Genomic DNA, 26340 nt, shown 5'->3' with positions numbered 1-26340 from the left:
AATATTTTCTCTTTCCCATTCAGAAGTACACTCTACACAAAAATGTATTTTTGTTGTGGGCTTGAGTACTGTTCGCGACTATTTCCCACTGACGTGTATGTGGAAATTAATCGCCCACTTTTTTTTTTGATTTTTGCGACAGCGATCAGTTGAATTGCCAAGAAACGTCATAGCACACCATTCCCACTCAAGCCACATAGAAGAAGAATAAGTATGGGAAAAGCACAGCAGGTACACTAAATAATGAGATTATAATATAACTGGCAAGGGCGTTCTTATTTCACTTGATACCTCTGCTACAGACAGACACAAGTGATTCATTGTTCTGCTCAAGGACACTTCAGCAGGGAGGATGTTGTGTATGTAGACCTGGGGTTTGACTCTGGATCCTCCAACTGAAGGCCTGTCTTTCCCTACTCCTAGTGAATAAATCATTAATGCTATTGTCTGGAATCAGTTTAATATAGTATATAAACATAAACAAAATATAAACATAGTTTATGTTTGTTTGTATATCGTGCAGTCTTTCTTTCTTTCTTTACATGAATGTTTTTGTTATAAGCCAGTCATGTCTGTAACAAGGAGCAGAGACTGGCCATAAAAGAATAAGAAAAGTTATATTTCTCTCAGAACAATGTCTGAAATGTGGGAATGCCGAATGAAAATGTTGAGTAGACTAAGGCTGTAGCTTCACAATTAAAAATGTACATGTTGGGTATTTTATTGAGCTCATTCTAGTATTTTTTGTCATAATCCCTAGTTTATGTTATTTTTATTACACATGATGACATTTTTTAATTCTCCATGGAATACTTTAATCTTAAATTAAAATAAATAAATACACACATTCTTAATGTTTTTGTTTTTAGGGTTGATGCATTTGGTATTGTGGTAATATTTGTCATGGATTTATCAATTTTAAGGGACTGTGCAGTACCTTGAACAGGGTTGACATGCTTGGCTTTACATGATTCAACTCTTCTCTCGATGCCATTTGGCTTTCTTTCGCTGGTGTTTGGTTTTCTCGGTCAGAGGAAGTGGTGAATGTGTTTCCTGCTCTGTCTACCCCCTCCAGAAACACACACACACACACACACACACACACAGCCAGAGCTGAAGTGAATGCAGAGAGAGAGGAGGGGAAAGCAGAGCTCAAGCAAAAGAAGGTTAGCCAGCAGCGAGTTAAGAAAATGGCGATCATGCAGGACCGATGCCTCCCCTCGTAGATGCTGCAAACGCGTTGAAATTCTTTTAGCCTTACAGCCGGCTTTCCTTTCCACTCTGTTGCACTTTATACTTCAATGAGGTGAGGTTGGTTTTACTGTGTTTTCTTGGCCAAATGACTTTTGTCGAGCAAATGCACACAGAGTGCAGGGAGACCGGGGACTGGTGTAGATAAGTTGAGCCGCCGCTGTTGTTTAGTTAGCTGCGACTGAGCTAAGCTAGCTAGCCAGCACTTGGCAAGGCGGCCCGGTTGCATTGCAGTTGCAAACGTAAATGGCAAACGCATCGACTGACAAACCGGGGGATTGTTTCTGCATGCAGGTGACGGAACATTTCACAGCGTGTTTGACAGACAAACCTTTGTATTTGTACGTAGGTTAATCTGGTGCTAACGCTAACTAGTACGAGCATTGGTTAACCTTAGCTCGCCAGCAGTGCGTAAATATCAACTAAAAGAGAGTATTCTGCATTTCGTTAAATATTGTTTCTATATGTGTGTTTATCAGTAACGTGTCATTTTTATTGATTCCATGTATCATTGTGTTCATTGAAATACCACAATTGCTGTATTTGAAATAAGACCGGGTAACTTGACTAACTAGCCAGCAGCTTCGTAACGTTAGCATTTAGCTAGCATTAGCAGCCATGCTAATTTGACGACGCAGGTTGCTCGGCGGTGACGCCGACTGATTGCCCGGAATTTCGGTGACTGGCAAAGAGGACGCAGTAGTTCAAATGACCTTAAACATGCAAAACTTGGTGGTCAAATGTAATATCAATGTATATTTGGTGGTGAAATTGTGAACCTGCGGAGCTGTATTTCAGTCAATGCGTTTAACACCCTCTGTCGGCAGGAAGACAGAGCAGCTGGTTAGTTTAACACTAGACCTCCGCTATGCTGGTTTTGCAGTCGTATTCACCTAACTTTTTAAACTGGCCCGACGACGCTGCAATCACGGCTAAGCCAAATAATAATTTAAATGCATTGACTGTAATCAGATGCCCTGATAAGGCAATTGCTGGTGTTGGCTCGCGCTGTGAAAAATGCCAGGCTCGAGAGAAGCCATGTTGGTTAAGCTGTAAGTCAGGCAACAGCTGAGATAATGGCCGATCAGGACCCGAGCTGTAACTCTGACCTACACACACACACACACACACACACACACACACACACTCTCACTCTCTGTGTCTGTATCTGTCATTCTCAGCCACACACATTTTCTATTCACCTTGGAGTGCCTCCGCTTTACGAGGCCCCGATCTTTCATTGCCCTGTTATGCAGTTGATCCTGCATTTCCACATAGACTCATTGACATACTTTTCATACGACAATTACTGACGAGCCTCACTGTTTGTTTGTGTGTGTGCTTGTCGTTGCGTAGATGTTGTGGGTGAGGTGCACGTCATTTAACCTGTGCACCATCAATAATTAATTTGAGACATTTTAATGGAGTTATGTTTAGCACGTCTGTGACCCTCCCACATATACTTTTTGCAAGGCGTTGTTTAATCACAGTAAACCAATGAAACTGTAACAACCACATGCAGGGTATCTTTTATTTGCAATTGACGATTGTTTAGGTAAATGTGATCTTTGATATGTGAGAGATTTATCTAATCTCTTCTTTCTTCCTCAGAGATTTGGAATTGGAAGCTGTTGCCACCAAAGAAGCTGAAGCATCTTAACAGGTGAGTGTGCCACCATTAATATACCCATACTCTCACTTACTTTGAGAGCCTGTGTACCAATTTATATCACCTCTCTAGCCATTTCTCTTTAGACTATAGCACGACCTGTGTGGTGGGCTACTAAAGGGGTGGGTGTGTGTGGGTCGGGGGACGGGATGGGCAGCTGCTGCTTATGCAAGCACATGCAGTTCCGTTTGAATTGAATTGGAGGGTCTGGGTTGGTCTAGGCCGCATTGTGCTGAGTAAGCTTTGCTGTTTTAAAATCGCTAAATGAGAAGCCAGAGTCCTGATGTTTTGTGTGTGGAGAGGTGTTTGTGCAGCTCATTGTGTCCATACAGTTGGTCCACATGCAGGCACACAATAGAGTCGTGGACCACAACTCGTCCATGAAACCCGCTCCAAGGCCTGCGTTTAATCTGTTTTCTGTTTTTAGGTCTTAAATCTGTTTATGAATCTTGTTATCATGCTCGATCTCCTGAATTGTTTTTTTTTTTGGTTTCGATTGAGTGTAATTATAGAGAGCCAGAGCATCAACTCACCTCCTTCTCATCTCAGTGTCTGTTGTTGTTGGTGTTTGGGGATGTTGTTCAATCGAGGCTGCCCTGTTTTTAATGCTGGTTTAGTCCCGTTTCTGTTATATATCTTCTGTTATGTTTTATTGTTTGAAAATATTATTTTGCTAATGGCGTTGTAAGGTGTTTTTATTATGCTAGTTTGTTTGGGGTTAGTTGCTAAAGCCAGTTGATGTTTCACATTTTCCTAGCATTAGGACATATTTTCCAGCTGTGTGTATGTGGGAGTGACTGCTGCTGCAGTAATGTAAGAGGGAACTACATTAATACCCTTATATGTATAGTAATAGTTTTTTTGTAGTTTTATTGCTTCTGAGTTTCCCATACAAACATACATGTTTCATTTAATCTAAAGAAAACACTGTACACATTCAACTCCCAATTTAATTATGGGATGTGTTTATTTTCAAATAACAGCAATTTCTTGTTACATAGATTTAGATAGAAAATCTCAGTTTCCATAAATAACACCCTGCCAATAGTACAGTGTTGCTTGAAGTAATTTCTGTTTCAATTCATAGCTTTTGGAAAGTGGTTCCACTTTTATGTCCATAAAAGAAGTCCTGTCCTGAAGTTTACAACTTACTTACAAATAGCATTTGGTGGATGTTTCTATAAAAGGCTGACCACAGTATCATAAATGTAATACATTTATAACATTTGTGGCACCAGTGGGGATATCATCCTTCAGGGCAAAATTTGAATACGTGTTCAGCACTCCTCCTCTGAAGCCCTGTAGTTATGCAGAAGCAAAACTCAACAATGAGTCAGTTTCTAGACACAGACTCGCCATCCAACTTGCTCACAGATCCAGTTTATTGCTTGTGGGCTGGTTGCATTCGTAATCAAAACGCAACAAATAATGTGTTAATAGTAGCCACAAGGGTTATTTCCTTTTGCCTCTGTAGAACAATGTGCTGTCTACCTTCACTTTCACTATTAGCTCCCCAGATTACTGGTCTCTAAACACGTTTTCATTCTTGTCTAAAAAATATCAAGAGGTTTATGACACGTTGAAGCCGTAGCACTGTAAACTTGACTCCATGCTGAAATAGCTTGAGATCGTCGTATTTTGAATTTAATACAGCACTCCTATAAATTCCTGTAGTGTTGCAGCTTAGCAACATTGGTTGGGGATCAGGTAGTTGACCATTGCGCCTCTGCGCAGTAAAGCCACACCTGCAAGATGGTCATGAGACTTGAACAGGCCAAAAGCAGAACTGGAGCATTTGGTGCAGTTGACCTCTGCAGGCTCAGACAGGATGCAATCCACACAAAGCCAATTTTAGGCGAGTAAGTTGTGTAGCTGTGTGGATGGGCGATGGTGTCTTTGGCTTTGCAGTTTGAATCAAATTAGTGTAGTTGACATTGTGAGCTGTTAGAAACAAACTGGTGTTTTTACAAAACTTTGACCCAATTCCATTTTTATCCTCAATATAATTGTTTTGGATTTAAACCTGTACAACAAAATGTCTAAATGTTAAGCTTTAAGGTATTAGAAAATTTTAATGTCGTAGTATTATTAGAGTGGGCTCTTTTTTTCCACAATTTGTAATTCCTGTGCATTGCTAAACATAGTTTCGTTGCTAATATCCTATTTTTCTTCATTGCAAACAGCCCAATTATAGTTGGATATCTGTATTTAACTGTATAAAATTAACAACAAAGTAAAATGGACATGCCATTGAATTTCTTTTCTTGAATTCGGTTGTGTAAAAACAAACTTGAATCGGCCTTTCAGAAACCTGCAAAAAGCCTTGTGGTAGGAAATACTTTGATTCACATCTTGCCCCACCCTCCTCCGCCAGCAACAAAACTGAATAGCTTTTTTCAGCCAGAAATATCATATTGCCTTAAGTTAGCGTGACCTAAAATGAACTGGCCTGCTTTTGACTGCACTGTTGAAACGACAGGTTTGATGCAGCTAGACAGGAAATGTCACATCTCGCAATGTCAGCCTCACAACGCCTTCGCTGTTGGGCTGTTTGTGATGAGGAGATACTTGTCGTCGTTCGCTAATTGAGTGATGGCTTCCCTGAATGGAGCCTCCAGTGTTCGGCCTCTGTGAGAATATGCTAATGCAAATTGATGCAAATGATGTGGTGTTGTACATGCAAATTAGCCACGCGACTACCTTCTGGCTTTTGTTCTTTGGGCACAGACGAACTCTTGTGAGCGTGTTATTGTGGATGCTCGTGTTTATGTTTGGGTGTATGTCTGGCGGTGTTTGTATAAAAAACGGCTACTTCCACCAGCCTCCAAATGCAATCAATACTTTCTCTCCTATGAATTTGAAAGTCCTTGCTGGCTTCAGTGCATGACTCACTTCAGGGAGTGAAAAACACTCCTACAGGGTCTTAGGATGCAGCAGTCTAAAGCCTCAGATTTCTGATCTCTACCTCCTTAGAAACCCAAATATAGTTTGATTATTTTTAAAGTCTTTCAGCTTTATTTGACAGCAGGCAGAAAAGGGTTCACAGAAAAGGCAAGTGGGTGGCAGCAAAATCTGTACTACTCTATGTCACATAGGTGGAAACGAAGTAGCTTTAAACTTAACTGAATGTACCAATTAATAAAGTTAATGGAGAAAGAGGGAGGCAACAATTCACTTTGTTTACCATACCATTGTTTCCATATCTTGCACACATCTGTGTATCCAAATTAAATGTGTATCTTCTGTACATTCTGTACTCGCGCTAGAGTTGTACATAACATCACTAGTGACCTTTTACAACTATTTTCCTCATCTTTCATCCGTCTGCTGCTCTTTATCCCTCTCAGCCCTCCTTCTGTCTTAAGATGGAAAAAACAAAGTACATGCTTTAATAGTGGAATCAGCTGTCCAAACTGTTATTTTATCCACTTTAAACACAACAAAGACCATATTTAGAGATGAGATATTTTTAGAAAGTGATTCCTTTCCATCAGTCTGGTGATTTGCATGTTACAGAGAAAATGGCAGCCATTTTCTATCTGGGATGGAAATACGGCAACACGATAAAAGTAGTTTTAGTTGTGAAAAAAGTGTGTTTTGTTTATAAGATGAAATTTTGTCTGTGGTCGACAGTATACTGCATGCTAGGGCTGCAACTAACGATTATTTTTATTATCAATTAATATGCAGATGGTTTTCTCCAGTAATCCATTTTAATTGTGTATAAAATTGTGAAAAATTCATCACAATTTCCCAGAGCTCAAAGTGACATTCAAATGACTAGTTTTGTCCCACCAATAGTCCAAATCCCAAAATATTCAATTTCCTATCATATAGAACAGAGAAAAGCAGAAACTGCTCACATTTGATAGGCTGGTACCAGCAAATGTTTGATGCTTTAGCTTGAAAAGTGACTCAAGTGATTAATCGATTGTGAAAATAGTAATTCGACTATTGCATGTTTGTGGGCTTTTAAATACAAGTTTCTGATTTTGCTGGTGTGGATTAATTATTCTACATTGGCACAAACGCTCAAGATCAATATAGTGAATATGATAATTGCAATTTAGTATGTGCTAAACTTACGCAAGACAATTCATTAATCCATTCAGGTCACAATTAAGGGCCTGATTCATGGTTGTACATTAACAAAAGCAATAAAGAACAATAACAAAGCACATGGTCAGCACCTGTACTTATCATCTCTCAGGTGGCCAAGATTAAAGAACTACTACTGGTGATCAAGATTAGCATGTACTGAAAGCTACAATTACTACTACTTCGTCTTGAGTCATGGCCCATATACAAGATAAAATACAGAATATACCAAAATGTAACGTTAGAAATAAAACACAAATAAATAAAATGAAAAGATTTTTTCTGATTAATAGTTATTATTTGACTGAGCTGCCACTGCTGAGAGGGAAAGCACACCTGAGATATGTAATATTGCTTCTGGGTGAGTCCACCATCTTGAACCCTGACCCTTGCCCTGACACACACACACAGACACATACCTCACCTACAGCTTTTGGTGTAAGGGTTGCTACATGCACCAGTGAAAATATGAAATACCAGTTTGAATAATACATCTGAGAGTTTGGAGGCTTATTAGATGCCAAGATGCTTCATAATACTATAAGAATGAATTTTACAATGCTGGAAAGTCTGCAGGTATTTTCTCAACAGTAGAGATAGCTTAATATTTAACAGTTGGTATGTGAACTTGTAGTGTTGAGTAATTGCCATTTGTCACAATAATCAAATAATTGCTGAAGACATTGATCAACTGATACTGTCAAATGTTTAAGGATTTGCTACTTGCTCTGTTTTCTATATTAGTAAATGATATAAATCTTAAATGTCTTGGCTGATTTTGGACTGTTGACAAAACACGTAAAATGAAGACGTCACCTTGGGGTCTTTAAAAATGTTTCTCGATTTTTTGTGATATACATGAATTGTTAACTGTTTAGATGCAGGGATTTGGTTTCCTGTATTTAGTTTTTGTTTTCAGTACCATTTGTCACTAGAAAAGGAAAAAAATAAACCATAAAACATATTTGCTATTGCATCTCCTCATCTTTTCCTCCCCCTGTTCTGACTGCCTTGTTCTTCTTTATTCCTTCTTTTGCTTTTGGTGACCCCCCCCCCCCCCCCCCCCCCCCCCCCCCGTCAGCTGTAACTGTCGGGGGATGGGCAATTGTCGGTCCATTCATAAACAGATGCTGTCCATGGTGTGTGTGTGCACTCCAGGAGGGCCCCCACCATGCTCTGCTGTTTTTGTTGTTGAACCCAGAACCATCTGCTGAAGCACTTAATGGTTGGAAAAGAGTGGTGGAAGGAGCGGGGGGGGGGCAGTGTGGGAACAGTGTGGGAACAGTGGGAGGAGGATGGCGACTGAAGGTGGTGGCAAAAAAACAGTGTGCATTATAAACAAACAGCTGATTTAATATGTCATTTAAACACTTTGACCAGTATAGTTTAGGGCAATTGAAGCTCCTACATATAGGAACTGAATTTCTGACTTTTGACAACTGTCAAACGCATGCCGCTCATCTATTTGTAAGACTGCAGTCACAGACTAATCTCTGGTCACCTTCAGACTTCAGCTCATGAGAGTCTGCATCTGTAGTTCACACATACTCCTAAAACAAACTTCCAGCATGTAATAAAGCTGTTCAAGGCCTTTTTCTCTCAGAAGGATGTTCTCTGAACATACAGAAGGAAGCACGGCTGTATCATCAGCTGCGATCGCTGCTGCTCAGCGCTTTTTAAGATCTGTAGATTCTTTAATTGGACAGTGCATATTGATCAACATCACTGTAAATGGCCCAATGTTAAGTGATTTTCAGCTGATGATGAATTAGCCATTAGGTTTAACTGATATTAATGAGTTGATGCACTCTAAAGGGGATGACTATGCCAGTTTCATAACAATTAAGCACAATGTATTTTTCACAATTGTTGGTAAATAAAATGGAAAGAAACTGTGGAAAAAGTTACTGTAGATTTTTTTTCTTTCATCTTAGTTCTTTAATGCAATAAATGTTTCCAACATACTAAATATTTTATTGCATTTTTAATGCAGAAAGCCTGTGTGCAAATATCATAACTAAATGTGCCAAATGTGACAAAATGATTACACATTTAATGTTGCAGCCACGGCGTCTGAGTTGTTTGAGTATCTCTGTACGTCTGTCTCTTCATAGCTAATGTAAGTGCTGTGCTGTAATCCCATTATCGGATTAGACTGCAGCCTGCAGCTTTCTCCGGCAGGCTAAATGGCACACCCACCGGGCCCAGTGCAGCTAAACTTAACACTCGTTGAGGTAGAAGCCACAGACTGATTACGATCTAATAGGACACAGATAGGAAGACCTTATTTCTTTTTGGGAGCCAAAAAGAGTAATAATCTAATCAGCCAAGAGTTGTGAAAAGGTTTAAAAATAAAAATGTGCACCAGATTTTATGTTTTGAGGCCAGATGTTTTCATCTTGTTTCATGATGTTACCAGGCAACATAAACTGGTGCAGTACTACAAGTATTACTTTCAGTATAGGCAATGAGTAATAACTGCTCTCCCCTTATAGTGTGACCAAAGCACATCCCCATATAGACTTAAAAAAGAAACGTATTAAGGACTGCAACCAATGATTCTTTTCATTATAGATTAGTTTGTTACATATTTTTCAATTTAATTAATTCATGGTTTGGTCCGTAAAATGTCAGAAAATTACTAAGCTGACATCTTCAAGTTGATTGTTTTGTCCAACCAACAGCTAAATCAGAAAATTCTCATATTTGAGAATCTGATAATTTGTCATTTTTACTTTATAATTGACTTAAATGATTGGTTAGTAGAATTGTTAAATAATGGAGTTTGCTTTAGAAGAAGTTGCCTAACTAGTGATGGTTTTGTGTACAACTTGAATGATATTACTTGCTGTTCTAGGAGCTCCTCATATGGTGATATTTCAGTTCTATATGTCAAGTTCAACTTGTAACAAAAATTGATCACATAGTCAACAGTTCATATATATTTTTTTTTTATTAATAGTTGTTTTTTTTGGTGAAGCTGCTGTGCACACTATTGTTATTGCACCACATAAAACACACAAGTAACAGTGTTTCCTCCCATTGTCCACAGGGAACATACCCATAGAGGGAAGAACAGTGGATGGAAGAGAGAGAGAGACGGAGAGTGTGACCAGGAAGGAGGATAAGAAGATACAGGACTGGTCAAAAGGTGAGAGAAGATGATTCAACTGAAAGTTGATAAAAGATGATGTTATTGCTCAGCGCTAGGTCAGACTGTTTTTATTGACTCAAAGTCTGATTTATCATCATCAGCTGCTTCTAGGTCTCAAACTTCTTTTTGCCTTACACAGAGCTATTAATCTAAAATGAGCGATGTGCTGCTAAAACCGTGAAGGCAAGTTCTCATAGTGTTCAATAGGCCCACTTTGCCAAACACCAAATGCAATTCTGCAAAGGAAGCAAGGATAGGATTAATATTGCATACCAACAGAATTGTTCTCGCGGTAGTAGTCACTTTTTCCAAAAATCAAGTTTGAACAGATTTGAAATGCAATTCAGTCGAATGAATACAGATGCTTTGGTGTCATGACTGTCTGCTCAGGGCGGCTGTGCACGCTAGAGTCCTCCTTTTTCATAGCAAACAACATAAGTTACTAGCTTAGTTTACTGATGGGTCAATAGGTCAAGCTGATTGTGAATTTTTAGAGCACCCTCAGCTGCATCATAAGGAAAACTACTTCAAACGGTCGGTTGCACTCATAGACTATGTAAACTTTGAATTGGAACCGGTCATTACAGTTTTTTGTATTTGCAAATGTACTAGTAAAAGAAGGATCACTGTAAGCTTAAAAATAATTTGGCAACCCTCAGTGCTGCAGTTTTGTGTCGAGACATGATTCTGGCAATACGTGATAGAAATTGGCGCAGTATAGAATAGAAAAGCATGTTCAACTCCCAGAAGACTTTAGAAAATCCACAAACTGCTTGACTCAACTCCTATTGTCTAATTTTAAACTACTGGTCTATTTCAGCTATGAAGCCTTCATGAGTTTCAAAGTATTGAAATGTATATTTTTCTAGCATTTTTCCTTTCTTGCATGGTGTGTGTTGTATCCTTGTTTGTCTGTCCCAGTAGTGCGCTTTGCTCTTGTGACAGCGCTGGTGTTCTTTGCCATGTGACGTAGCAGCGTTTTCCATTTGAATTGCTGTTACAGTTTCCATTGAGTCCTGTTTGTACGAGCCTACTTCTGTTACAGCTGAAACTACTGTCATGGCTAACGTAGGCAGGAAGTCTGATAGCGTCTGTCTCTGACCTTGAGTGTGTCTTTATGTTTCAGTTGCTGTCTCTGTGTCTCGCTTTTGTTTTCACTCCTCTCCACCTGCACCCTGTCGTGTCTCTAGTCTCACCCTCTTTTACTATATTTATTATTATTATTATTATATTTAGATTCGGTGATGTGTCCTCGTACAAACAGAGAAGAAGTTAACCAAACTGTGAACTGGCACAGCTATTTAGTGTCATGGAAGCTCTTCTCCCCAGATAATGTTTTCACTATAACAAGAGTGTAATCATTGTACCTCTGAAAGACTCAGTGTCTATACAGTGTCTTACTATAGCTAGAGTCTATAGGCTGATCTGCCCTCGGCAGCTCTTTACCATGCACCAGTTTGATTATCTTTGGTCTTGAATCAAGTAAAAATATGACACATTTCCATTTTTCGTCACACACTCTAGTAGAGCTGCACCGATTAAGTGGTTTAGTGGACAGACAGAAAATTAATCCACACCAATTGTGGTAGTTGATGAATAACCCTAACCCTCACACACGAGGACTTTGCAATAACAAGGTAGGAAACAAATGTGCATAACTTGTATGTAGCGGTTTGAGTGCATCTCATGATTTATACTCCTAAACAGCACTTTTACTCTTAATGTCTATAATCTGTGATTTTAAAAAAATGTAAACAGATGCTGATAATGTGATCATCAGCATTTGAAGTGCAGATACCAGGTGTCAACCACTACCATCCTGGGTGTGGGTGGACAGGTGACTGTGAAGAGAAATGGATGACTGAATAATGGACAAACCAGCTAATGAGTCATAAGCAAAACCCTTGGTGTGAGTTTGGTGTGTGCCCCTCCGAGCCCCTCGCAAAGGTGATGTGATGGTGGTGGGCCGGGTGACAAGTGCGCTTATCTGTTCCCGCACACACTCGCATGCAATCTCATGTTCTGCACACTGTTTTGAAAGGGATGCAGACACATACAACAACACAGCAACACTTGTAAAGACTTCCTCATGCTCTTCAATCCTTCATGTTGATCTCACCTGGAACAGGTGAAGTTGAAGCAGGGAACATGCAGACTGCTTTCACTCCCAGGTGTCCCCTCTGACTTTCTATTGATTCATTAGAGTCTTTTGCATATTTGAGAGAGACACGGACATGTGCTTCTTGCGCTGATGTCACCTTGCTCGGACACGCCTAGAGGAATTTGAGTGTTAAGGAATGTTTCCGTGACGACAGGGTCTTCCTTAACAAGAGCACTTTTACTGGTTAGCTCAGCTCCAGAGAATAGATTTGGGATGAGTTTCAAGATAATCAATTAAACAATAATTTTTAAATCTTTAATAATGCACTTTATATGTAGAAAATAAAGTGTATAAAGAGGCAGCAGTGCAAGCCCTCAAAGTGAAACATATCCATGAGTATGAGGAATGTTTGGCAGAGTGCTTGTGTCGGAGCTGGAGCAGATTTTCAAACAGTGCTACAGAGAAAGGATGTGTGAGGAATGTTATACTCTGACATAACTTTTGTCAGACTTACAGAGCTTTTTGTCTCTTTCTTCAGCAGCCTTTTCTTGAAATTCAAGTGTGCATTTGTTAAACATAAAATGGAAGTGCAGTGAGTGGATGAATGCTTGTGCTGTAAGTGATGTGACAGGTGTAATCCATTTTATGCCAGGACTAACTGTATAGCCAGATCCATATCGGTACCTGTGTGCTTTTTATACCCGTTATACTGCCCACTCTTTTTCCGTTTTCAACATTAAGGTGAGGGCCTACTGTGTTTTTTCTGGTATGCAAATGACGATAAAGAATATGTCAGCTTTTGGCAACAAAGCACCCTACTTCAAATAGATTTTACAGTTGCATAGCAACAGCAGGACACGTGAAAAGTGCCGTTAGCTAAAAGCAATGTTCAGTTGACAGTCACTGCATACAGTGTTTTAGACAGTCAAGTCAAACACTGCAGAGCTTGTAAAATGCATTGTTTATCCATTTGCTAACCTCTGTAGTGCAAATGCATGGCGTCTCCAGTAATTGTTTGGTATCGCTTTCTAAACATGGAACAAATCATCTAAAACAATATCTGTGTCAGGCAAATCGAGCTACCTCTGAACCTAAAACAGACAATGTCTCATTTTCACTCCTCACATAATATTAGATTTGATGTATGTTTACTGCCTTTTGAATTTATATCTGCTCACCTGCTTTTTATTGACCTAAAAAGCTCAAATAACTTAAAATGTCCATACAAATATACTTGTATTTATTGTAGATTGTGTCTTTTATAGCTAAACGCACGCACACACACAAAAACAAAAACAGCCTTTCCGATGTACCCTGGCTTAGATCCACCTCTGTTCTACTCCTACTCTCCAGGTTAGTTTATGTAACAGGTAAGGTAGAAAACACGTTATTGGTTAATTTTATTGATCCTTTTCAGCTATTGTAGGTTTCAGCCATGTTGGCCTGCTTTGCCCCTTTCACACTCACAGCTAGTTTCTTTGCTCCTCTCTCTGTCTCTTAAACGGAGTACACATTGTATTGGGCTCATGTGCGGCTGACTTCAGGAAGTTGACCTCTTTCTGCTTTTCGTACATGTTAGAAGCTGCAGCTGCATTCCTCTCACATCAACTTCGATGACAGGCTCTTTTGCCTCTACTTCTTTGTCCCTCCCTTTTCACATTCCACTTCTGTCTTCCCTCCTCCTTACCTTGTATCATCTGTTTCTTCCTGTTGTGTTCACATTTCTCTTTCCCCCTCAGCCACTCTGTTTGTGTCTTGTCCCTACACTCCCCCCCCAACCCCCAAACCTCTCTGTCTGTAAGATGATAGCAGCAGTCGAGCTGCTGCCAACTCCAGGGGCCCTCATGAAAGCCGTTCTCAGATGGAAGCAGGGAACGAGGAACAAACTGTACTCTATGTACTGAGCAGCGGCAATGAACATGCTTATCCACAGTAGAGTTGTGTGATGTTGAAGTTTTCACATGCAATTCCTAAAAATAGCAATGTTATAATCACTAGCTAAACAAATAAATATGCATTCTAATTAAATAGTTTTGTGAATTACTTACAAATACTACAAATATTGAATTATATGTAGACACTAGAGTTGCAACTAACTAATTATTGATTTGATCCTTTTGCTTCTTGTTGTCAGAAAAGTAATCCAAAACCTATATCAAGATATCAAGTTTACCATCTCATAACACAAATAAAAGAACCAAATCCTCACTTCGCTACAGCCAGCAAATATGAGCAATTTTGGCTTGAAACCTGATATAAGCGATTAGTTGATTATCAACATAGTTGATTATTTTTCTGTTGATAGACTAATCGATCAATCGACTAATCATTTCAGCTCTTGTAGACACACATCCACAATATTATGTATGCAACCAATACAGGCTGGGAAATAAATTTATGGAAAATAGTTTAATTTTAGATTGCAATACAGGTCAGGAAAATCCTTATTCTCCCCAAAATCATTCACCATTAACAGCTTAGAATGATGAGCACTGCCTTAAGTGTTACCCATCTTTCTACATTACTTTGATTTGCACTGCCTTATGAAGATAAAAGGTTTTCGCTGTTGTGAATCAAATGCTTTGGGGTTGACAGAGGTCTTTCCCTGTAGGAAGGTTGAGTCAAGAGACTAAACAACAACTCAGTTCGCTGGAAGTGGCTTGCCCTTTTACTGCTGTGGTTGCCGGTGGGAGCTGGTGGGAATTGTTTCTTGTTTTTCCTGTCTTTTGGATTCTTCTTTGAAATACTTTTAGGCAACTTTATTGGGGGAGAGCTTTGTAATGATGATATCATTGGTCCTGTCTGTTTTTTGATTGGCTCCAGAGGGCGGCTGCTGGCAGGCTTTATGTTTAGATGCTGGCAGTGTGCCCAGGTTTAGCTGGTGAGATGTGAGTTAACAAAGGTGGAGTTTGTCCTCAGTTAAGTGTTTCTGCTCAGCATGTAGGGTTTTATAGCACTGGTTGCTGAAAGAAACCTTTTCCCTGATGTGAATTGCAGTTTTTTTATTTTGTCTTTTTGTAATAAGGTAACTACAAAAACATGCCACTCCACATTGAATATTAAGATTAATAAAATGTGTAACACATGCTCCAAATTTGTAACACATGCATGCGTCATTGCGTCTGCACACTTGCTCCTTGTCCACACATGGGTTTGTTTGTTCTCTTATCATATTGGCCAGTGAACAGAGTGGTTGCTATTTGAACTGAAGGATTATAAATAGACCTGTGTACTGCTGCAGCAGCAGGCAGAGAGAGCTAACACTCATGCTAACCCATGCTAAGAAAAGGTCAGGAGACACACACACACACATTTTCTTTTTGCTGTCAAATACACTGGTCCACTTTGACTAAAGGGTCTATATATCCCTCTCCTCGCACTTGATTCGTGCCTTTGTGTTGTTTTTACCTCCCTCTCTCTGTCTCTTGCTGTCTTCGTCCCCTTACTACTTCTCTCTCTGCTTTAGGGTAAGAGGTTTTGCTTGCCACAGCGTCCTAGGGCCGTTCTGCCAGCTTTAAGCCTATTGTATAACCCTAATCTAGTCTTACCCATACACATTCAAGAAGACAAGGTGTGCTGTGGTCAGTCTCCCTCTCACTCTTTCTTCATGCTAGAGTTCTGGCTAACCTAGCCGACCCACATACTTGTCTCACAGTCCAGTGTACCATAAGCAGAAGAGAAGAAGTGTGGATTGGGGATGGATGTTGTGATTAAGTGGTTTACAAACAGATTATTGTCTTTGAAGTTATTGATAATAAGCATGCAATATTGCTAACTAACCTACTTTCTCTCTTCTTTTGTCTTTCTTTCTATGTAGTGCCAGAGCATACCAAGTCAAGGCAGAGTCCTAAATCTAAACCACATCCCCCCTTCCCCCTCCCCACATTTACGCTTAAACACCCACACACGTACACACACAAACGCTCACACATACAGTCCTCAGCAATGCCAAGGGGGCCTGATCAGCCTGCTGCCCGCTCTGACAAGCCCTGCCTCTTCACCTCAGACCCTTGAGGCTGTGCCCTCTGAGCTTTGACCTTTGACCTCCCCTTTGTCGACCTGGGAACCAGAGGTCACCTGTTCTCCACTCAACCAGGGGACGCCCTCCTGCCCAGCCAGGAGCCACAGCCACGAGCCGCACTCACAGGTAAACTATGAAAAGAGCACAAGCAAACATAAGTGGATTATATTCATTTAGATTTGTCTGTATCCTCAAACACATGCAGACCTACACAAGCACACTGTACCAATAATCACATTCTTGGAGGAGCAAGAAAACAATTGTACAGTTACATTAAAATGGCAAAAAAATAAATGTTAAAATGTGGGTGTTTTCTTGCTCATAGCCTCTGATGAGTTTCTACTTATATCCCAAATACTTGGAAACAAACCTATCTACAAAGCAAATGTAACCAGTCTCAAATTTGCGGAGTGCTAGCTACTCTAAATGGCATCCTGAACATGATTCACATGTAATAAACCAAATCTGTAGCCTCAATTTTGTTGCACATTGACCTTTCTTTAAAATAAAGAAGGTTTTTGAAATTTGTATCTAAATTTACTAAATTTATATCGCAACTTAAATATTCAGTAAAATAAGCATGTAAACATGTTGATTTGTTGGTGTGCTGTCATACTGTCATTAGAAACACTCTGAAGCAGGTTGAGCTAAAGGAGAAGAAAGCTATATTGAGAATATTTCGGACAAATCACTGAGAATTACACACACGCATAACTTACTTGCTGAGTTACTTAAATTCAAATATTGGATTAATTATTTTATGTTTTATTCTGTATCTAGCAGGGTCTGTCCACTAATACTCTTCTACCTGCAAGCCCTTTTTACTTTGAACCCCTCTGACTTCTTTTCTATTTGCTTGATTCTCATTGAATGTCCTATCCGTACTAACTATATCTACCGTGTCCCCACTGTGTTTGTTTTCTGACTCTATCTCTAACTCCCTCCAAGTCTGTTTGACAGTCTTTCCTCTCTCTGTTTCCAGGCATGGCTCCCATTCGGGATTCCGTCAGCCACTCCCCTAATCAAACAGGTGACTACACATTGCCCTTTTTCCTTCCCCGTATTTCTGTGTTTCTTTCTTCCTCCCAATGTCTTACATTGGCACTCTGCTTTGTGCTCGACAGACTAGGTAGACCCAGTCTGCCCTGACCTTGACAGATGATGCATTTTATTCATGAAGAGAGAGATGAATGAATGAGTGAGAAAGTGGGTGTGAAAGGGTTCAAGAGGAGAGTTGGCAAGCGATAAGCACCACAGAGAGCTGGCAACCAGTTTATGTGAAAGAGAGGATTTGAAAGTGAGAGACACTTGGAGTGAGAAGGAAACCAATTGGTCAAGAAACTCGTAGTTGGTACACACACAGCTTTGGTCTCAGGAGATATCTGGTGAAGAAACCGGGAAAAAGAAAATAACTAAGCTGTAGATGTTATATGTTTGAATAGGACGAGGTGTGAATTGTCAAATAAAAGCTTGTATTCAAATAATGTTACGGTGCTAATGCAATGCTGTGGCCATGCTGCCCTCTGTATCTTCATAGGGCAGGTAAGGGAAATAACTGTGTGGCTCTGTCTTTCAGATGTTTTGTCACAAACCATGAACTAATTACTAAACTGCAAAGCTCTTGCGTACTGTTTTCCCCCTTCTGTTGCTAAAAGTCAATTGTTTGACAGAAGACAGAAAGTCAGTCCTTGCTGTTTTTGAGATGTTCTCTTTTCATACTTTGCCTGAAAATCTATTTAGTCCGTAAAATCTCTCAAATCACCAGCTTCTGGGTCAAAAACGGTCAAATGTCTGTATGTTTGGATAAACTAAGCTGAGTCAACGCTTGGTAACATTACCTAACCTTGTTGGGAATTGTACTTTCACAATGGAGGACTACTTCACTGCCTTCACATTAAAACTGTTTTATAGTGAGTTAGCATCAATAGTATTTATTAACATTAGCTTACCACAGCAAATGAATGGGGGCTCCCACTGCTAGAAGGCTGTTTGAGTGACGAAGACTGCAGGCAAATGCTGATAAATAAGGTAATATTATGCACAGAGGGTTGCTGTAGCACTGAAAATTCAGGCACTCGCCATTGCGACAGACTGAGTGTGTGCATAATGGCCATGAAAGCAAAATCAGATCACAAGTGGTCTCTGGGGTCTAATTTTAGAGACATGCCAGGTCTGAATGCAAATGATATCAGACAGAAAACCCAGCAAGATTTAAACCAAGTCTGAATCTTTTCAGTTGCTACCTCCTCCCCTCACTCACTCCCTCCATCCTCCCTCCCTCTTTTCACACACAATTGCCATCTCCCCCATGCCCTCCATCTCTCCTCTCCTGCTGATGGTCGTTCTCCGCCTCCCTGAATCCTAGTTTATAGCTTTGGCATGCTTTTGGGTCCTGCTGTGGTGACAAAATGGTGGCAGCTGTGTCCAGGCTCAGGCCTGGCACTGATCACATCCAGAACAGTTGGGCAGCTGAAGGTTTGAGGGAATAGAGAAATATGAGGGCAATTTAAACCACATCAGTTGTTTTATTTAATAATTTCTTGACAATGATGAAGCAGTACCTTTTGCTAAATGCTTGAATACATTTTCAGAGTTTTCCTAAAATTTGAGATTTTATTTTCACCTAACAGTATCCTCTGCCATGTCTATCCTCTCACTCTCCAGGTCTGGAGCACCCTGGCTTGGACTCGCAGTATGAGCCTTCCCCCTGGTCATCTGGCTCTCCCTGCAGCAGTGACGGCAACAGCAATTGGGGCAAAGTCCTAGTGGACGGAAGCACTGACAAACCCAACAACCCTTCTTCAACTAACTCTTCTGTCTGGCCTCCCTCCTCCTCTTCATTCTCTTGCTCCTCTTCTTCCTCCTCTTCTGGCTGTGGGTCAGGATCAGACCCTGAGTTGGCATCAGAATGCATGGACGCAGACTCTAGCTCCTCGATCGGCTCAGAGAAAAACCTTGCCGCTGTGACAACAGTGATGATGATGTCAGCAAATGCTTCTTCCTCTGTGTCTTCTACAACTTCTTCCCCCTCTTCCTCTTTGGTGACTTCTGCCATGATGGTCAGCGTTTCAGTGAATGGAGACAGCAACGGCAATAGTCGTCAGGTAATTGGTGGAGGGATGGGAGCCATCAGCGGTGCAAATAATGGAAATAATAACATCACCGGACCCTCCCACTACTCCGTGGCTGGGTCCAGCAGTATTGGCAGCAATAACATGGGTAACCACCACAACAAGCCCGTCAATAACAGTGGTATATGGGGAACCCAGTCAGGCAGCAACATGATCACAACCGGCGGAAGCACCCCATGCATCAATGGAGGGTTAAACCCAAACACTTTAAACCCAAATGCCAACCACGGTGCCTGGCCGCAGAATCCAAGCCCAGTGTCCCAGGGGCAACGGCCTCCGCAGGCTCAGGGGATGAGTTCCAAACTGGGTATAGCTCCCCAACAGGGCCCCATGCTGTGCTGGGGTGGCATGGCAGCTCCAAACAACAGCAGTATGATGGAAGACGCTGAGGTGAATAATGGTACAGCAAGCAGCAAGGTGTTAGGAAGCAGCAACAGTGGAAATGGTGGCCTACAGCCTACCAACCTTAACACTGAATCCAATGGACCAAATAACACTATTATGATGAATACTACTACTACTACTACTAATGCCACAATGACCTCTAGTCCACCAAACTCTACCGCCTCACCCCAACTCAGTGGGGATTGTTCCTGGGGCTCTATTGGAGGAGGGAATGGGGGTCCGCTGGCCAATGGAAACCCCTCACCAGCCCCCCAGCATCCCCAAGGAGAGCTGGGGGGTCCTGGGGCCTTCGGTACGCCTTGGGGCGCAACTACCTACCCTGGAGACAAGGGCCACCCAAATGCAGACACTGTGAACCCCCAAAACCCTGCCTTAATGCAGGCTGGGAACCCCCAAATCCCCTCTACTGCTGCTTACAAGAGTAATAATAACCACAATAACACTGGGGCCCCATGCTGGGACCAGGGGCCCGCCAACAACCCAAACCAACCCCAGAGCAACTTGTCTTGGGGTATCGGCTCAAATCAAATCCCAGGCTCTGCAGGCCAAACACCAGGAAATGGCAACCAAACTACGATGGGCCCTCCAGCAGGGATACCTCGTCCCTGGGGGAGCAGTGCGTCCTCTACTTCCTCATCCTCATCATCTTCTTCCACATCGAACAACAAGATGTCAAATGGAGAATGGGGATCAACAACTCCTGGTATCAACCATTCAGATGCTGGAAGTCATAAAGGAAGCACTGCCAACAATGGCTGGAAGAGCCTGGAGGATGACGCCATGGGCATGGGAGGTGGAGGAGGTGGAGGAGGTGGAGGAGGGGGAGGTGGAAGCCACGGCCTGGGGAGCGTCACTGGAGGCTGGGGTCGCTCTGGAGGAAGTGAAGGAAGCGGAGAGAGTTCCGGAGGCCGATCTAGCTCAGACAGGGACGGCAGCCAACCAAAAGGGGGAAACCGCAGAAAAGTTAACCATTCTCCATCAGTACCGTCAGCTGTGCCCCAGGCCGATGTGGACCCAAGGGTTCTGTCCAACACTGGATGGGGACAGACGCCCATACGGCAGAACACCGCCTGGGATGTCAATTCTCCTTCGAACAATCAGCACCAGGGCCCCAGAGGAGATGAAAGAAAGCATGGTGGCGGAGGCTCCGGCTGGGGCACAGCAACGCCAGCAGCTCCCTCTCAGACCTCCGGAGGTAGGGCTCTAGTGTGTATGAAACTTTAGTGTGAATGCATTTTAGTGATATAAACAAAAGTATTCTCATTTAGAAAAATGTCTATTGCCAAACACAAAAGTTAGCAAACAATTAATCCCTCTTTCATGCATTTGCAGGTTGGGGGGGTGGGCCGGGCAGCTCAGGCCCAGCTACAGGAGGTTCTGGCTGGGGAGAGAGGCCAACCTCTGGGTGGGACAACAAAGTCCCAGCGAGTGGAGGAGGTGGGCAGAGTGCCTGGAACGATGGGTCCAGTTACAAGGGGAGCAACAACACCAGTAACACCTGGAGCAATAACATAAACAAAGATGACAGGTAATTTATGTTTGAGCATTATAGAAACACTGATTATACTGATACAGAAATACTGTTTGCAGCAAATGTAATGTTGTTGTTGTCGTCACTTTAATGTTATGCCTAACTGCTATTCGTTTTCAACATTTATTTCTTTTTCTCTGCTTTTTGCAACCATTATTGTCTACAGTCCATTTTATATTTTACTGATCACCTTCAATGTTTTTGTTTAGGTCCAATACGTGGACTAATGCACCCAAACCGCAGCAGGGCTGGGGTTCTAATAGTAGAAATGGATGTGAAGGCTGGGGTAATGGTGGAGACGGTGCCAGACCAGGGGCCAGCAGCCACTGGGGGGAGCCTCAAAAGGGTGCAGGCTCAGTGGGCTGGGACAGCGACAGCGACCGGTCTGGCTCTGGATGTTGGAGCGAGCCAAGCCGAACCAACACCAGCAGCAGCAATACCTGGGTAGGGAGTGGAGGATCAAATACTCCAGACCAGAACACTCCAAACCCAAGTTCCAACTGGGGCGACTCAGTCCACAAACCCAATCCTCAGAGTAACAGCCAGGGCTGGGGTGAGCCAATGAAGAACAACCACGGAGCCCAGAACTGGGCTGAGCCGAATCCCAAGCCCTCCAACGAGTGGGGAAAAGGTCCTGAATGCAACATGTCCAAAGGCAATCAAGGCTCTGACAAGCCCACAGGTAGTTATTAGGATTATTCATCAGGATCACTGTCTAGAACAAGGTTTTTCCTTTGTTTATGAACTAGTCCTTATTAGTTGCATGTCTGTGTTTTAGGTTTTAGTAAGGAAGACTGTAGGGCACCAAAACTAAATTCTAGCTGTATAGCAAAAACATTAAGTGGGTGGACATAAAATTGATGACTCACTTTTATTCTTATTTATCCTTCCATCAGGCTGGCTGGGAGGCCCCATGCCCACAGTAGGTCAGAAGGAGGAAGTGTCAACTGGGTGGGAAGAGCCTTCTCCAGAGTCCATACGTCGGAGGATGGAGATCGATGATGGAACCACAGCTTGGGGAGACCCTGGTAAACACTCAGCCCACTATACATTTCATCAAAAAGAGCTGTGCGAAGCGTGAACAAGACCATATAAAAATTCAAGGCTTTTCATTTTCAGCTGATGACTCAACATGTAATCAAACCTTCTTCCTAGGTAAATACAGTGGTGGAGCTGTCAACATGTGGAACAGGACTGGCCAGTCAGAACAGGAGGCCATGGGCCCATCCTCTCAGCACCAGTCCCACCAGTCCCACCAGTCCCACCAGTCCCACCAGTCCCACCCAGCACACAGCTCGAAGCATCCTCCTCAGCCCATGCCGCCCCTTGCCCAGGACAAAAGCTGCAGTTCTGGTAAGTTGGAATATGTATGCATGCATGTACATACACAAATAATTCAGGCCCCCAAGCACCCGTATGTTTGAGACAGAGGCCAGATGAAGCCAGATTAATTGGCTCTTCTTACTAATATCTATATTTCTTACTAAAATACATAAACAATCTATGCCACACATGGACTAAACAACTAATGAATAAACTGAACAAACACCCCAGTTTCAACAGTCACACATTCTTTCACACAGCTTTGACTATGAAAACACAAATAGAAAGTACAAAAAAAATATGTACGTGCCCACACACCTCTATCACGTGCATACATGTGAGAAAAGATGACGATTCGAACACCACTGAGTCACACTTGCCCCGTTTAAGTTAAGGCCCACGTAGATGTGGTCGGCCAGGTTACAACAGATCTTGTCGTTATATACTTGTTCCATAGGTTTTTAGCCTGCAGGGCTGATGATGTGATGACGCGTTCATCATCACAGTCTTGAATGAATGAATTGATTCCTTAGTTCTGCAGATTCTCAAATGTTCTGACAACATGTACTGACTCTGCGTTGCACTAGCATGCAGATTAATGTTTTTGGGTTTTTTTTTTGTTTAATATTGAGGTACATAGAAAAATGCCAGGATATGAGCAAGTATCTAAAATGGTACGATCATGTAAGCCTTCTGGTGCAGTCTGTAAGCCTTAAGAATGAATAAAAAGGTGCAAGTCCCACCCACACTCTGTTTTGAAATAGCTGAAATAAGGTCTTAAAAGGATTTAGACAGTACAAACACAAAGAGTGTTGATTCACAAACATTCACAAATGTATTCAAAAGCATACACAATTTGCACAAAAGCATACACAATTTGCACAGAAGCATGGAGAGAAAACAAACCCATACAGCCATTCTCTCCCATCTCCCTACGGTGTTGTCTACGTTGAGGGCTTTTTGTAAAGCAGGTTGAGTCATCCCTTTGGAATGTTAAGAGCATCGATTTTTCTCTTCTCTCATTCGCCTTTTTTTCCCCCCTCCTCCCTTTCTCTCTCACCCGCCAATTCTGCTTGCTGTAGAAACGCTGGCTTTTGTTAGGTTTGAGAGAGAGAATAAGTGGTAGAGGAGGAGGTCTGGTGACTTGGTAATAGGAATGGTTCCAATGTAAGATGGGAAAACTAAAAGTAAGACAGCTATTCTGTAGAAGTGGGCTGAGAAGGGGAAAAGAGGGGAGGGGCTGGTAGGGTTATTCAAGGTTGCTGTCTAGCGAGCTAACTGGAGCAGCAAAGTGGATGGCTAGAAAGGGTGGGGCAAACTAGCCAGCCGCTGTAATAAGAACAATATACAAGTTTTAATGTGTTTAGTTACATATCTGTCAACAAAAATAAACCCCAAATTAACCAAAACCAACAATTTAAAAAACAAAATTGAACTCAAATGTTGATTCTGAAGCAATAGATGCAGGCTAGGGTTACAGTTTGTCTATTGTGTGTGCGTGGATAGCATATGAAAACCTCTGCCTTATTACATGCATGTATGTGCCAGTTATTGCACATGCATCTACCTCTGCATGTCTGTTTCGGTGTGTGTGCATGTTTCTTTGTTTCGTTTTGTACATGAACTTGTTTGCCAGCATGCCCAGTCACATGAGGGACACTGGAGCCTGGAGGCCACCCCATGATCTGTCCTATTTTTACAGGGAGGTATCCCTGGCATCTCCCCAAACGCCTCCTGTGAAGGGAGAAAGTAGCAGGTCCTGGTTGTCAGCTGTAACAGGAGCCTTTTGAACTCATACTTGCACTCACTTGAGCACACATAGTCTCACATTTGAAAGTGTATAGGGCCCTCTGCACACATCTACTCACCCACAAGAGTTAAAGTAAACAACACTTACATAAGCAAGTTGATGTGGGGTTCCCCATGGACAGGAGCAGGGCTCTCTGTTTGAGCTCTGTTATCTGATTCCAGCTGAGAAAAACAATGTTAACTCGCACCATCATTGTAAATATGAAAATGTGAGTAGGGTCCCGAAAAAGATTTCATGCATCCACACATTTAAATTTGGGGCATTGATGTCACCTTTTCCACATGATGACACCCACCCTCCAGCTCTGTGTCCAAACAAGCCTGATATGGCTATGCTGAACGGGGAGAGCTGTGACATCGGGACGAAAACAAAACATAAATCTTGAATGTCACTTTATGACACAAACAGTATTATGTGTAACTTTATTAATATGTAGTTGGACATAGGGTTTGTAATGTCACACTAAACAAAGTATAGATTTGTTCTGCCAGCAACAATTAGAATTCCTTTGCCCTTAAGAACAAAAGCAGACACATTTAAAGATGATTGTGCGAGGACATGCAGTAGTACCAGTCAACAGGAATACTGTCATATTTATGTTGTTGCTGTTGGCTGAATGTTGTGTGTTTACCACTTAAGGGAGAGTGATCATGTTGACCTAATGTACGGTGACATCGCATGCCTCTTTAAGCTCAAAGATAAACATTTATTCATTTTTAAGACTAAGCAAATGTAAAGATATGGAGAACTCTCCTTTCTGTGTGTATTTTAGCATTGGGGCTTCAGATTTGTTTGAGTTGTGAAATGATGTTGATGATGATGACGATAAATTAAATCAATGCAAAAAGCTCTTGGTTCAAGACAACACCACAGAAAGTATATCTCAATTCTGAATGGTACCTCCTTCTTTTCCTCCAGGTTGGGGTGAGACTTACACCAAGCAGAAGGAGTCCTCAACATGGGGCGAGCCTACCACTGCTCCACCTGTGAAAGTGGACAACGGGACGTCTGCCTGGGGAAAGCCCATGGACACCAGCTCCAGCTGGGAAGAACCCAGCAGGGGTAGCAGAGAGTCTGGGTCTACATGGGGTGGCCAGCATAAGTCTGGTAGGCACACACATGAACATGAATCATTTTTAATCATAAAACTATAGGCAGCAACCATGAACTTGTATAGAATTAGTCCTTGGTATTCAGTTTCTTCCTCTGCCCCTTCCTCCTTTTTGTAGCTCCAGGTCCCAAGCCCATGGAGACGTGGTGTGGTGAGGAGGTGTCCATGGGCAATAGCTGGGACCAGGAAGAGGAGGTGGAAATCGGCATGTGGAGCAACAGCCAACAGGACAACAGGTCTCATGACCAAAACACCTGGAACTACAAGCATAAAGGCTCCAACAAGGTTTGTTCACTTTTTAGCTTTGCACATTTGTTCATCTCAAACATGAAAACATTGATCCCCGCTCTTTCAAACCACCTGACCTGTTTTTTTGACAGAATATAAACGTTTGAAATTTGTTTTCTGCAGCATGCAACATTTAAAAGGCAAATGGTTAAAAAGGCAACCCTGCTAATGCTTCAAGTGTCTCTACTTAATTATATTTTTGTCTGCTATGTTTCAGATGAACAAACCAGTCAACAAACAGGATGAACCCTGGATGAAACCCTTCGTCAACCAGTTCAACAGCATGAACTTCTCTGTAAGTACTATGGAACTTTTGATAATAATTATCATGAAAAAGTGCGTGTTGGAAGTAAAAACATAATCTGGCACCCCTTTTCATTGTGTCCACATATGAAACAACACATGATGGCTACTTGATCAGAATTTTCCAAATATATAATAAATACT

The 26340-nt window shown here is 41.8% G+C and overlaps 1 protein-coding gene across 1 annotated transcript in view; it reads left to right on the top strand.

Moving 5' to 3' along the window:
• Window positions 1-1257: 1257 nt before the first annotated feature.
• LOC139300178 (trinucleotide repeat-containing gene 6A protein-like) overlaps window positions 1258-26340 on the top strand; it is a 31965-nt gene continuing 6882 nt past the window's right edge. Inside the window, exons 1-13 of the mRNA XM_070923187.1 lie at window positions 1258-1306; window positions 2863-2914; window positions 10071-10169; window positions 16091-16420; window positions 17277-17324; window positions 18959-21025; window positions 21163-21358; window positions 21571-22043; window positions 22258-22389; window positions 22517-22714; window positions 25413-25601; window positions 25730-25890; window positions 26111-26188. Of these exons, the coding sequence (XP_070779288.1) occupies window positions 17279-17324; window positions 18959-21025; window positions 21163-21358; window positions 21571-22043; window positions 22258-22389; window positions 22517-22714; window positions 25413-25601; window positions 25730-25890; window positions 26111-26188 (3540 nt within the window). The 5' untranslated portion in view covers window positions 1258-1306; window positions 2863-2914; window positions 10071-10169; window positions 16091-16420; window positions 17277-17278. The remainder of the gene's footprint in view (window positions 1307-2862; window positions 2915-10070; window positions 10170-16090; window positions 16421-17276; window positions 17325-18958; window positions 21026-21162; window positions 21359-21570; window positions 22044-22257; window positions 22390-22516; window positions 22715-25412; window positions 25602-25729; window positions 25891-26110; window positions 26189-26340) is intronic.

This window comes from Enoplosus armatus, chromosome 17, assembly GCF_043641665.1.
Source record: "Enoplosus armatus isolate fEnoArm2 chromosome 17, fEnoArm2.hap1, whole genome shotgun sequence".
In the NCBI taxonomy this organism is placed as follows: Eukaryota; Metazoa; Chordata; class Actinopteri; order Centrarchiformes; family Enoplosidae; genus Enoplosus; species Enoplosus armatus.
The sequence above is the reverse complement of the archived record's forward strand: the minus strand, read 5'-3'. Positions and strand labels throughout refer to the sequence as shown.